Source organism: Antechinus flavipes, chromosome 1 (assembly GCF_016432865.1).
Source record: "Antechinus flavipes isolate AdamAnt ecotype Samford, QLD, Australia chromosome 1, AdamAnt_v2, whole genome shotgun sequence".
Lineage (NCBI taxonomy): Eukaryota > Metazoa > Chordata > Mammalia > Dasyuromorphia > Dasyuridae > Antechinus > Antechinus flavipes.
Window position 1 is genome coordinate 308,423,646 of NC_067398.1, and position 13,949 is coordinate 308,437,594.

At 39.3% G+C, this 13,949-nt stretch overlaps 1 protein-coding gene across 2 annotated transcripts in view; it reads right to left on the reverse strand.

Annotated features, from left to right (window-relative positions):
• Positions 1-725: 725 nt before the first annotated feature.
• Positions 726-13,949, reverse strand: part of SEC14L5 (SEC14 like lipid binding 5) — a 76,103-nt gene continuing 62,879 nt past the window's right edge. Inside the window, exons 8-16 of one of the 2 annotated variants that reach the window (XM_051964256.1) lie at positions 13,122-13,311; positions 12,428-12,516; positions 11,696-11,766; positions 11,223-11,394; positions 10,138-10,272; positions 9,500-9,637; positions 8,183-8,410; positions 4,950-5,128; positions 726-1,037 (exon numbers count right to left, since the gene is read on the reverse strand). In XM_051964256.1, the coding sequence (XP_051820216.1) occupies positions 995-1,037; positions 4,950-5,128; positions 8,183-8,410; positions 9,500-9,637; positions 10,138-10,272; positions 11,223-11,394; positions 11,696-11,766; positions 12,428-12,516; positions 13,122-13,311 (1,245 nt within the window). In that variant the 3' untranslated portion in view covers positions 726-994. Of the gene's footprint in view, positions 1,038-1,606; positions 2,171-4,949; positions 5,129-8,182; positions 8,411-9,499; positions 9,638-10,137; positions 10,273-11,222; positions 11,395-11,695; positions 11,767-12,427; positions 12,517-13,121; positions 13,312-13,949 lie in introns of those variants that run through there. The other variant, XM_051964247.1, reaches the window with a different exon arrangement.

The window sequence follows — 13,949 nt, forward strand, 5'->3', positions numbered from 1 at the left end:
TCATCAAGAAATGGAACAAAGTAGAGGTAGCCTGAATTCTCCATGCCAAGTATACTTCTCTGGAATACAGAACCAAAACCACACAATGAAGTGTACTGAAGAGAGTCTTTGGGCCTTAATCCCAAAAACATATTTTCCTTCCCTCTTTATCCTTTTCCCCTACCTTGTATTTACAATCCCATTTAAAGAAGGATTTTCCTCATCCATTCACACTCACAGAATCTTTGTCTAATTGGATCGTTCAACTTTCACACATTAAGACTATCTCTGGTATTGCAAGAGAATAAAATGGTCTCCTTTTATACTCTATCATGACACAATACCTCATGTAGGGCTTGCAGAGATGGATTAGACCATCTCTGATCTCACAAGCCATGAAAAAGCAAGGTTGCGTGTCTTATAGAAGGAGCAGGTACTAAGTTGTCCCTTTGCTCCTCAAATGGACCTAGAAGCAGAAATCTAATCCTCCTGAGTGTTACATTAGATTTTCAGAGTTAGGTGAATTTTTAAAAAAGTTGGCTTATTCCAAAAGACAGGTATGTTCATAACTTAATAGTTTTTAGTCAAAATAGAAATAAATATGTTCAAATATTGTTTACAACATGCAGTCCATCCTCAATAATAAATAAATCTTGGGATTAAAAATTTTAAGAACCCTTTCCCTTCAATCCCACACACTTACAAGTGTATACACACACATATACACATACACACACACACACACACACACACACACACACACACACACAGAGCAGCTCTCCAAGAGAGGTAGGCCCTGAAGTACAAAAATGTACCTTAAGTATTTCAGGAAAAGGTATCTGCTTTTCTTTAGCCCTTTGACACGACTTATTGCTCATATACCTGAGAAGGAAAGAGAAGAGCCAACAGGTACTCATCATCAGAGGCCCAGGACAGCCCAACTCTCTGCAGGACAGGTGGGAGAAAGGATGTTCGAGGAAGGATAGCCAATTCCCCCTCTTCTCCAGGTTTTGAATTAGTCTGGAAATCTTCTTGCTCCATGCCCCGAAATGCAGTTCCTACATTGAGGTGAATATATTTGTGGTCTGTACAATTCTGATGGTTACATAACCCACCACTTGGAAAAGGCTCAGTTAAGGCTATGGCTATAGAGGAAATACTTATCTTCCTGTGAATAAATCCTAATGGCTAAATAAATATTATATTCTCTCCAACCTTATACTCATCCCTATCTACTTCATCACCCAAGGCAGAATATGGATTGATAAAAGAGTGAATTTGGCGAGAACCTTCTTCATAGAGGAAGGAAATGATTTTTCTCTGGTTCAGAAATTATCTCTTAGGGATCCTCAGAAGACCAGATCAGCCCTAGAGTCAGTTCTGGGATCAGATCTGTTCTAGAACAGAGCTGGTGCCATATTTTAGTTTTGAAGTCCAGGACCACTATGTTTTAGTAGAGAAGAACTTGTAGGTGTGTAACAAAACTGTCCTGGCTTCCCAAATATCCTCATCAGGCCTAGCCTTGTTTAAATCCCAAGCTTGCCACTGGAAGGCTGGGCCTGGGGAAATGGCCATTAACTGCAGGATAAGATAATATACACATAGGAGTAAGAAGCAGCAGGGGATAGTGGAGAGAAAATGCCAGCTTTGTAGTCAGAAAGATGTGTGTTGAAGTCCTGCCTCTGACACATACCAGGTGTGCAATCATGAGCAAGTTACCCAACTTCTCAGTGTCTCCAGTGATGAGCATCAGTGGAAGAAGCTTCCATACTAGGAACTCCCTACAGGTCCAGATTTGGGGGGATGGAAGTAGTGGAGACTAGAATGGGCTAATTCAAAATGGCTAAGTTAGAATTATTAAGTCTTGTTAATGAGGCATCTGCTCTAAATTCAGATGCATCTACTATAAAACCAAAACATGAGCTGATTATCATGGTAGATTGCAGAGAGCCCCCAATTCTGGCAGCCTCGGAACTGAGGCCATCAGTCCTTATGGTCTTGGCTCTCAGCTTAGGCAGGATTTCTGGCTCTGGACACTTCCAGGCGCCGGAGTACAGCACGATCCCCAACGTGACTCAGACCCGGCTATCTGGAGATGAGGGAGCCACTCTGGGACTGGTTGGAAGAAGTTGTGGTGGCACTGAGCTGTGAGAAACCACTGGTACAGGACTCCAGACTGGACATGGATCCCCTGGGAAGGAAGAGCCCAGAGCTACTCATTACATCTTCATGGTCACGTGGCCCCGTGCCCAAGACATCTCCTATCTTTGTGCCTTTGAACACATTATTCCTCCAATCCTGGAAGGTACTCCCTTTTTATGTCCACCCAGAAGAACCCTAACTTCCTTTTCTGATTCCTTCACTTGCCAATAATTACTTAGCAGATATTTTGTTTTTGTTTTTCTGTGTCCATATTCTTCCTCATGATGTCAATTCCTTCAAAGTGGGGATTATTTCATTTTTGTTTTTGTGTCTCCAGCACCTAGCACAGTACTTGGCACCTAGTAGGTGAGCAAGTAAATGCTTGCTGAATAATGAAGTTGAGGGAAAAATCTTATCGTTAGAAATGAGACTCCAAAATACCTTTAACATCGCTGAGAACTACACTAATCCCCACACCAACTATCAAGGGGAAAGGCAAATGAAAATAATGTATCTATTCTGGGAGAGTCATATTGCTAAGAAACCAATAAAGAATCAAAGCAATGATTGTAGATTCTAGACTAATAGGCCAGAAAATAGAAGTAAAGAATACAATCTAAGCACAAGCTGCAGAACACTGACTGCTCCATTAAAACAACTCACAATTACCCTGTGATGTGATCTTGCAAATCAGTTAAGCATTGAGTAATTCAGTCTCCTGAATCCTCCCATCCTTTCTAATCCCAGGACATTTCATGCTAAAGTTAATGGGAACATTTCCCCAAAGGGGAAATACCTGTCTCAGAAGCTCCCTCTGTGGGTTTTCTCCATATTAAACCAGCAAAACTAGAAGATGGGGAATAGAACTAACTTTTAAATAGTGCTATAGATTTTCCTCTTTGGATCATTTTCCCAGAAGTCTTCTTGAAGGACATTTTAAAAGATTTTTAAAAAATTTTTTCTTAGAAGAGCTCTTTGAAGTCACTTAAGGATTGAAATGCTAACTGTTTTGGGAGTGTTTTGTGCTGGGATTTGTTTTAAGGCAACCCCTACCAATTTAGAAGGCAAAGGAATAATGAATATACAGAATGAGACATGTTTTTGGATATGACCAACGTGAGAATTTTTTTCTTTGATATGTACATCTTTTATAAGGGTTTTGATTTTCTTTTTTTTCCCTCAATATCCTCAATTCTGGGTGGGGTGGGAGAGAGAGATAATAAATGCTTGCTAATTAAAAAACAAACCAAAAATAAGGCAATGAAGTTTGTATCTTTTTATGTATGGCACTAATATATTATCTGTACTTAGAGGGAGGAAGAGGAGGAGAAGATAAAGAAGAATTGAGCCCAGAAGAAAGGAGGAAGGAAATCCCCATTTCTCTCCTGAGCTCTAGTATACAGCTCCTGATTTGTCACATCTCACCTACTGATGGCTATCTCCACTAAAAAGTCCTACCTAGTATTTTCAATTCAGTGAAAAAAATATGTATCTTGAATTTAGAGGACCTAGATTCAAATCTTGATTCTTCTGCATATCCTAGTGACCACATACAAGTCACTTGATTTCTCTGAAACTCAATCTCCTCATCTGTGAAATGAAGGAAATAAGCTCCAATAGACTAGACTCCACATCTGGCAGATAGCAAGTGCTTAATCAAGGCTTCTTGACTTGGTTTGATTTTTCTTCCAGATCCTTTACAATTCTAAATTTATGCTCCTATATCCTAAATTCAGTTTCCATTTTACTTCTAAACTTGTATTTCCTCCCAATTTATCTGTTCTTCTTATGGTTTTTACCATTCCTCAAACAGGACAGAGACAGTTTTGTGGTGTGTCTCTATATTCCACATATAGCACCTTACCTGGCAATATTAAATGCTGTATAAATGCTTCTTGAAATGAATTTAACTCTAGCTCATAACCTGAGTATCCCATTTGCCTTCTCTTTTTCTCATTCCCCAAATTAAATCAGGTACCAAATCCACCATATCTCTCATCTATCCCCCACTGTTTGTTCAGCCACCCTGGTCTACTGCTTTATCACTTTTGCCTGGATTATAAAAATAGCATCTCAATTGGTTTCCTATCTTTGATCTGTTCCCCCAACCATGCATCCATCACATAGCTCCAACTTTTAAAAGAGTTGTTCATCTGTTTGCACATCCTTTCTCTCCCTAATAAATTATAATGGTATTTGAAAGCAGGGAGTAGTGTTGCTTTTTTCACTTTGTAGCCTCAATGTTCCCAAAGCACAATGTACATAGTAGGTATTGAAGAAATGTTTTGAAGAAATAATTGTTGAATTTTGCCAAAAGGCTTTGCCTTGCTTGAGTTGTTCAGTTCTCTCTCTTTTTAAAAATTATTTCAGGCAGACAGGTTCCTCCAAAAGCTGGAAGCCTCTCTTCAATTCCCTGATCCACCCTCTTTTCTCCTGAGACTATGATTACTGTGTCTACCTGCCAGTTATTGCTAAGCAGTTTTTCCTAACCCCTTCATCAAAACCTTAACAAAAAAAAAAAAAAAAGGTCCTTACTTATGGTAGTGGTTTAAATGCATCAGTAACTTATGAGACTATAAGGCATAGTGGATAGAGTAAAAAGACGCTAAATATCTTGAGCCTCAATTTTCCCCTCTATAAAATGGGAATAATAATAGTGATATCTATCACACAGGATTGTTTTGAGAATAAAATGATATGGATATAAAACATTTTTATAAAGCTTAAGTAATTTTTGAATGTGATTTATTAGTGATAATTCTCATCAACTTTGTCCTCCTCAACTAAATCCCTTCCCTTTCCAGATAACCCAATCCCATGGTTCCTACCTGAAGTCTACAGATGCAAGGACTTCATAGTAGTACAGGAGTTTACATTTGTGACCAGGACTTTGCACAGATATCAGGCCATCGTCCACCCGAGGGAGGCTGCTAGCTGCACAGGCTAAAGGAGTGGCCATCTTCCACTGAAGCAGGTAGAAACCTGGCCAACGAGTGACGTGAGAGCCCTGAAACAGAGAAAGCTTCCACTGTGAACTCTAATTTGTGTCCCAGTGAGGTTCCTTTCCATTCAACCCCTCCATACAGCTAACTGATAAAAGCACAGGTCTGACCATGTAGTTCCGCTGATTGTTAGTGTAAAGGAGCTCTCCCTGGCTAGTAGGGCAAGGTATCTGGAGAGAGCACTGATTCTGGAGTCCGAATTCTAAGATCCAAGTCCTATCCTTGATGCTTCCTACCCATGCCACCTTAGAAAGCCATTTAAGGTTCCCCCAGTTCTTCATCAGTAAAACAGATTGCCTAGTTGGCCTCTTAGGTCTTCCCAAACTCTAGATCTATGATCCTAAAATGCACACTGCATTGTTTGGCATCGAGCCCCTCAGAGTCTGATTCTAACCCATCTTTCTAGGCTGGTTAGACATTGGTCTCCCCAACATGTTTCACACTACAGTCAAACTTGCTGTTTTAACTTGAGATTCCCCATACACAATACCCAACTAATCTCCAGTCTCCAGTCTATTCTACCTGGATGGAATTCCATCTACCTCTTGGAACACTTCTTCATCACCTCCACCTCTTGGAATACATAACTTTACTCAAGGCTCAGCCCAAATCCTTCAGGAGGTCTCTCCTAATTTGTCTGGTTTTTACAGGTTCCCCATCACCAAAATTATTGATACTTGTTCTATAATAATTTTATATTTTCTTATCTGTGAATTCATTGTTTCCCACCAGCAAAATATAAGTTCCTTGAGGGAAGATTCTAGATTCCTCACATTTGTCTTTGTATGGTCTCCAAAACCTAGCACAGTACATGGCAAATAAAAGGTGCTTAATAAATGCTTGTGAATGGATTGATACCTAAGGGTACTTGAGGTCTCCCAAAGCCAGAATAAGCAGCTTCTAAAAGACTGAATGAAATAGTGAAAATACCACTTGGACTTGGAGCTCTGAGCTTGAATTCTAGCTCTGACACTTTTCTAGCTGTTTGACCATGAGGGAAGCTCCTCATACCTTTGAGCCTCAGTTTTCCCTTCTATGAAATGATGATAATACGTGCACTACCTACCTCACAGGATTGTTGTTAGAAAACTGCTTTGTAAATCATAAATTGCTATATAACCATGAGCTAAAATGTGAAAGGAATTTGTATAATTTACATAATCTGTAAAAATTAGCTTGAGATTTAAAAGAAATAAGGCTCATCTACATCCAAAAAGTGGACTATGGGGAAAGAATGTGGATCACAACATAGTATTTTCACCTTTTGTTGTTGTTGTTGTAGTTGGCTTGCTTTTTTTCTTTCTCTTTTTTCCTTTTTGATCATTTTTGTGCAGCATAATAAGTATGGTAATGTGTTTAGAAGAATTGTACATGTTTAATCTACATTGGATTATTTGCTATTTAGGGGAGGGAGTGGGGAGGAAGGAAGGAGAAAAATTTGGAACACAAGATTTTGCAATGATAAATGTTGAAAAATCTTTGCATGTATTTTGGAAATAAAAGGCTATTATTAAAAACTTTTAAAAATTACAAAAAAAATAAGGCTTCGGTTACATAAAGGTTTTAAACATTTGGCAAATTATGCTCCAACTTTGGCATTTCTGGAGCTGAAGAATATCACACAACTATCATACCACTTGAAAATATTTCAGGGCATTCTGAACAATCTCCAGCCAACTTAGCATGGGCATCTTCCCTTTGCTGTGTCCTTTCAATCTACCTCCACTGTCATTCTAGTCAATCTTCATTCTCACCTACACATCCACATTTAATATAGCTCATTGTCCATTCCTTAATAATCTTTCCTTTCTTGGTTCTGTAATTGTTTTTTTTCCTATTCTTCTGTTAGGTCCTTTGTTTACCGTGCTGGATCCCCATTCTGGTTAGGTGACACAGGAAATAGAGTGCAGGCCCTGGAGTCAGGAGGACAAAGTTCACATCCAACCTCAGACACACACTGTATGACCCTGGGCATTTAAATCCAATTCACTCGAAAATCACCTTCCCCTATGAAGCCATTAGTCCTCTCTGAAAACAAAGGACCATTACCAAAAATGGCAATAGCATGTGACTATATTGTGTCCTTCCCAGTGAAACATAAACTTTTTAAGGATAGGGCCTATCCCATCTGTGCAAACATGTAGCAGCTCTTTTTGTGGTGGCGAAGAATTGGAAAATGAGTAGATGCCCATTAATTGAAGAATAGCTGAATAAGTTGTAGATATGGAAATAATGGAATATTACTGTTTTATAAAAAATGATGAACAGTCTGATTTTAGAAAAGCCTGGAAGGATGTGAATGAACTGATGCTGAGTGAAACAAACAGAACTAGGAAAATATGATAATAAGCATGAATGATGATCAACTATGAAAGACTTGCTTCTTTTCAGCAATACATTGCTCCAAGGCAATCCCAATAAACTTTTGATGAAAAATGCCATCTACATCCAGAAATGGAAAAAAAAAAAGGATAGGGTCTATCTCACTTTTATTTTTGTATCATCTCAGTGCCTAACACATAACAGATGCTTCATTAATGACTATAGGCAGATTTATTGATCCCAGGGGTATGTTGGCAGCTCTCCAAAGCCTCTGTGAGTTCCTGTCATGTTTAATTATTCTTTTATATACCATATACAACACATAGCACTCAAAGTTGTTTGTTTTTTTAACCAAATGAAATGAAGCACTGGGAAACATAGGAATGTATCACATTGTCTGGAGCAATTAGAAAGGAAGAATCAAGATGAGGTTCAGGCAGCAAGTCTAGGAAGTTATTAATTTTCTCCACTTAACACTGGGAGGATGAGATCTCAACAAACTATAAAAGGAGAACTAGACACCAAAGTTAAAAGAAGTACTACATTGCTGCTGCCTTCTACCTTCCAGGGGTAAGTTGACATCCACATCTAAGCCATTTTAATTCCTTGAACAAGGGAGCTTGGAAAGTATTTCAGGACTGGGGAGGATTTGGATCCCAGTGAGCCAATTTCCAGAGTTCCCAAGAGCCATAACAGCTCCCGAATTATTTAGCTGTTACAGTAAAAGACTATCTCACCTGGATGCTCTCGCCTTCCCGGCAGAGCAGGGAAGATTCCACACGGCTGTAATCCACTCCCAGGACCCAGCTTTGGTCAATGAGCTGCACGCTGCTCCCGGCCCTGGCCTCCCTGGGTCTTGGTTCAGGTGCTTGCTTGGAGTGAAAGAGGTTAAATACCACATCGCCCCTCAGGATGTCAAAGTCCCAGGTGATCACTGACTCACCCTCCAGAATCTCCACTGCTATCTAGATATAAAACAGGTCAGGTATAAGGAACAGAACAAGCAAAGATTCATCCTCTCCTCCCCCCAAAACAGCTACCTAGAAAAAGAGAAAAGTGGTTTGAAATATAACGGCCCAACCCTTCTGATTCTCCAAGGAGATAGGTACATCCAGTGATGCACTGTAAATCTAACATCCAGCTCTCTGTGATTTGGAATTATGCCCAAAGGGCTGTAAAACTGTCCATACCCATTGATCCAGCATTGTCTCTACTGGGTCTGGTCTACTGGATCCCAAAGAGCTCATAAAAAAGGAAGAAAAGGACCTACATGTGCAAAAATGTTTGTAGCAGCCATTTTTGTATTAACAAAGAACTAGAAACTGAGTGGATACCCATCAGTTGGGGAATGGATGAACAGGTTATAGTACATGAATGTTATGGAATATTATTATTCTATAAGAAATGATAAGCAAGCTGACTTCAGAAAAGCTTGGAAAGACTTACATGAACTCATGCTAAGTGAAGTGAATAGAGGCCAAGAACATGGTACACAGTAACAAGATTATATGATAATCAATTGTGATGGACTTGGCTCTTTTCAATAATGAGGTGCTTCAAGACAATTCCAATAGATTTGTGATGTAGAGAGCCATCTGCATCCAGAGAGAGAACTATAGAGACTGAGGCTGGATCACAGAATGGTATTTTCTCCTTTTTTGTTGTTTTTGTTTGTTTGCTTGCTTATTTTTTTCTTCCTTTCTAATTTTTTTTCCCATTTGATCTGATTTTTCTTGCAGAGCATATTAAATGTGGAAATATGTTTAAAAGAATTGCACGTGTTTAATCTATTCAAATTGCTTGCTGTCTTGGGGATGGCAGAGGTAAGGAGAGAGGAAGAAAAATTTAGAACACAAGGTTTTACAAGGGTGAATATTGAAAACTATTTTTGCATGTATAAAAAGCTATTATAAATTTTTTTTAAAAAACTAGCTCCCTGGAGGGAAATGAACACAGAACAAACTTTTAGGTTTAATCTGTATTATTAAATTTTTTCCATCACTTTCTTAAATGTAGAAAAACTGTAAACAATAAATCCAAAAACAGAAGAGTACCTCATGGGGGGCCCCTTGGAACACGCTTGCAGACTGGTATACAGTTTCAGTCCACAGTTGGACCCTATCTGCATTCTCTTGATCCTCTTCAATCTGATAGAGAGCTTTTGGGATAATGCCCCCTTCAGGGACATTGCACTGTAAGCCAAAGACCAAGTTCAGCAGCGTCAGAACCCACTGTCTCCATATTACTCAGAAAGCATGTCTTAGAGCATGCATTATGCCATTCTCCCCTATCTCTACTACCCAAACACTTTGTACTCCTTCCAGATCACTCTCAAATTCCCTTGGAACTTTAGGATGCTCTTTGAAAGCAATTTGTTCAATTTACAGGTTCAGCATGACCAAAGGCATCTTGAGACCCCCTTCTTCAAGGATCAGAATTCAGTCATTTTATTCTACCTGGGAAGATGAAACCATCCTAGAACAGATTGGACAAGTGTGTCACTCCACTTTCTTTCTAACATGCTTGAGGGAATCTGCCCTACTTCCTCATCAATAATTCTTCAATAGAACCCCAACCCAACAACCCTAGGACCAAATCTTGCAATCAGAAAATAATCCTCAAAATGCTATATTCCCAAATGCTATCCCACTCATAAGGACCATGGTCCAGCAATGCTAAAAACCATTCTTACCAAACATTCTCCTCCTAGAAAGTCAGGAATTACATCTTTATTCAAATAATCTACAAGTCCTCCAGGGCCCTGGTAGTTGCTGCCACTGTAGATGAGGAATTTCTGCCTGGTATTTTCATTGATAAAGGGGCTCACCTGAAAAGTAATGGCAGGAGAAGAGAATAGAAGTTTTGAACACTTCCAGAGTTTTGCATTGCTTCCAAAAAAAAAAAGAGAGGATTATAGATTTAGAGCCAGATGGGACCTCCTATGCCATTTAGACTAAAGCTGAAGACCAAACTGACATGCTCATGGGCATACTGATAATAAGCAGAAGAGCCGTTATTTAAATTCAAGATCTCTGCTGCAAGTCCAACACCTTTCCCATTGTTTTACACTGCCTTACCTAAAGTGTTTGGCAGAGTAGATAGAGGGCTACATTTGGAGTCAGGAAGATCTGAGTTTAAATTTCATCTGCAATCTTCCTTAAGGCTAAAGCCTTACTTTAGTTGATTATCTCCAGTTTATAATTTGATATTTTGTTTATACATAGTTGTTTGCATTGTGTCTCCCCTATTAACTGAGCTCCTTCAGAGTCTTTTGCCAGCACTTAATACAGACCCTGATATATAGTAGGTTCTTAAAAAATATTAGTTGACTTGTTTCAGACACTTAGTAACTATGTCATCTAAATTCACTCAGACTAATTTCCTCTGTGTAAAATGGGAATTAAAAATAGCATCTATCTCACAGGATTGCTATGAGATATATGATATATGGTATCCCTCTCATAAAGACCACACAGTCCAGCAATGCTAAGACCATTCTCACCAAATGGTCTCCTCTGAGGATGTCAGGAATCACATGATTCAGTGATAAATGTTACATGAATATGATATATAAAATTATATATGATATCATATGAAATAAAATGATATTTTGCATTTTGCAAAACTTAAAGTGCTCTATAAATACTATCATGGTTACCATCTTCATCTTTTACATCAGAGGGAAGAGGGCAAGTTGGCAAAAAGCTCATAGAGAAAATCCCCAAAGTCTGGAAAGATTTGGCTCAGTCTTGGCCCTAATTCCTATTTTCCACTCACCAATGTCCACAATACAGGAAAAACACGAGGAGCCCGCACTATGAGCAGCCGCCCCAATGTCTCCGGATAATTGTCCTCAACCACTTCAATCATCCGCAACAGGGCCTTCACCCCAGGTCGCCAGAGATGCCGCATATTCAGCCCTTCCAGATCCACAAGGCACGTCCAGGAACTGAACAAAGAACACCAAAGAGTGACCCATTGCATTAGGACTTCCCTCCGTCTCAGCCTAGGCTGGCGGGGCAGAGCTGACTAAAACCCAAAAATCCACATCTCCAAAATACAGTGGTTCCCCAGATCAAAGTGGATCAAAGTGGCCTACAGTTAAAGGAAGCAAGCTAAAAAGGCTCTGTGAGTATGGAGAGGAGGAAACTAGGATAGAAAAGAAAAGGCAGAGAAAATTGCCAAATGATGCATTCTCAAGATACAGTTCTTACTGTCAAGGAGAAATAGCAATTTGCCCAAACACTTGCCTAATAGGGCGGCCAAGCTGATTTGTGTGCTCTTCACATCTCTTCTGTCCCTCTTCATTAACTGAAAGAATCTGAAAGGCAGAAATAGTCTTGACAGGAACTAAGTCAATATTTCACCACATCCTATGCCCTCTTCTGGTCCACTTACAAGTGTACCTTCCACAAGCCATAAAGATGGCCTCAGTAACTTGGCCCATCGGAAGTACTCAGGAAATGGTAGGGCCTTAAGAAATGATGAAAGGGGTAGTTTCAGAGAAACCTAGGAAGGTTTGTATGAACTGATGCAAAGTGAAATGAACAGTACCTGGAAAACAATTCATAATAACAATATAAAACATAATAACATATATGTTTTTATATACATTTGTATATATATGTATGTATATATATACATTTATATATAAAATAAAAAAATATAATAACAGCAATGTAAAGGAAAATAATTGAAAAACTTAAGAACTCCAATTAGCTCAGTGTCCATCCACAATTCCAGAGGACCAGTGAAGAATAGGTTACCCATCCTCAGATGAGAAGGAAATAGACATAGGATACAGAATGAAACACATATTTCTAGACATGACCAATTTGGGAATTTGTTTGTCTTGATGCACATTTGTTACAAAGGTTGTGTTTTTCTTTTTTGTCCTCCAGGAGGGGAGGTGGAAGGGAAAAATAACTGCTTATTAATTGAGACAATGTTTTGAAAATAAAAATGAGAGGGCTACAACTCACATGCCGAAGGAGTGCCTCCTCTCCCACTGCCTTCATCAAACCCTTTGTATCCATCTGGCCAAGACGCAGAATATAGAGAGGGCGGCCATCTTTGTAAGAGACCATGTAATGAGAAAGGAAAATAAGTCAGTAACACTTCTCCGTTCTCTCTTACTCCTCCATCTCTCAAATTTAGGAGACTAGGACACTGATGAGAAACAAAAGACTCTACTATTAATATAACCTCCAGGTTCTACCTATAGAGACTGCTAAAAGTTTGGAATAAGTCACAGAGCCTGACCAATCTTAAGCTCCTAAGAAATAATCTATACTAATTAAGAAAGTTTTGACCCTGAACCAAAGAAGAGGGATTTTAATCCCAACTCTGCTCTTCTTTTTTCTGTATCTTATTTCCCTTTTTCAGAGCATCTTTGCCATTTCACAACTCCCTCGTAAGGGTTCTGGGGGAAGGGAAGAAAGAAAAAAAAAAAAGATAAGTTGATAATATGAAGAGCGTCTCAAATCCTACAAAATCAGAAAGTCAAGAACCAATCCATTTCCACTCAGCAATTCTTCTGAGGCTAACAGAATGGCTTGGGGACTACCACTGGGGGACCTGGAGTCAAGTTCACCATGCCAGAATGCCATGTTTTCTCTCTCTTTGCTGTACTGTCAGGGAAAACTGAAGGGCTGGAAGACATGTAAAAAGGCAAACCTCTATCCTGGTAATGCCAGCCACCTGCATAGAATTCCTCCAGAAGAGGTGGGGGCCTCCATGTCTGAAGGATATAGTCCACTTGGTGCTGCTTTCGCCAGTTCAACGACTGGCACAGCATCTCCCGGGCCTTTTCGAAGTGAAAGTCTCGAGCCCTGAGGAATCGAAGAATGTGCTCATCTTTGGGAATCTGTAAGAGGACAGAAGAAGAGATGAATCCATGGAGCTTTCTTTCCTGACACAGCAGAGAAAGCTACCCAAACACAAACCTTTCAGCCTCCTTTAAGAACTGAAGGAGCCTCATGGTGTAGTGGTGGTAAAAGTATTGGACTCGAAGGCAAGAAGTTCTGTTTTCTTTAAGCAATCAAATTGCCTCGTTTAGGAAAAAAAAAAAAAAAGGAGGCTTATCTCAATGATTTCTTCCAATTCTAAATCTATGATCCTAGAATTCCCTAACCCACCCATTGTTTTCTCACTCAATTCGAAGAGATAGATGAGGAACTTACTAATACCACTCTAGATTATAAAAACACTAGAAAACTTAGAACTACATGTGGCACAATTGGTGATTTCTCTGGCTTAGCAGGAGATGAGGAAGGGGAAGCCTTCTTTTGGAGTTCAAAGCTCATTCTCCTTTTCAAAAAAAGGGGAAAGGACAAAACAAAAATGTTTAGCAGGGAATGGACAAGAGAGCCAGGCTCAATAGACTTATATCTTTATGTGACTAGTATGATTCCTGTGTGAACTGGTGAACAGGAGAGGTGATGGGACAGGAGATTGTAAATTTTTAAATTTATTTTAAACTTAAATACAAAATGAAAAAGCAGA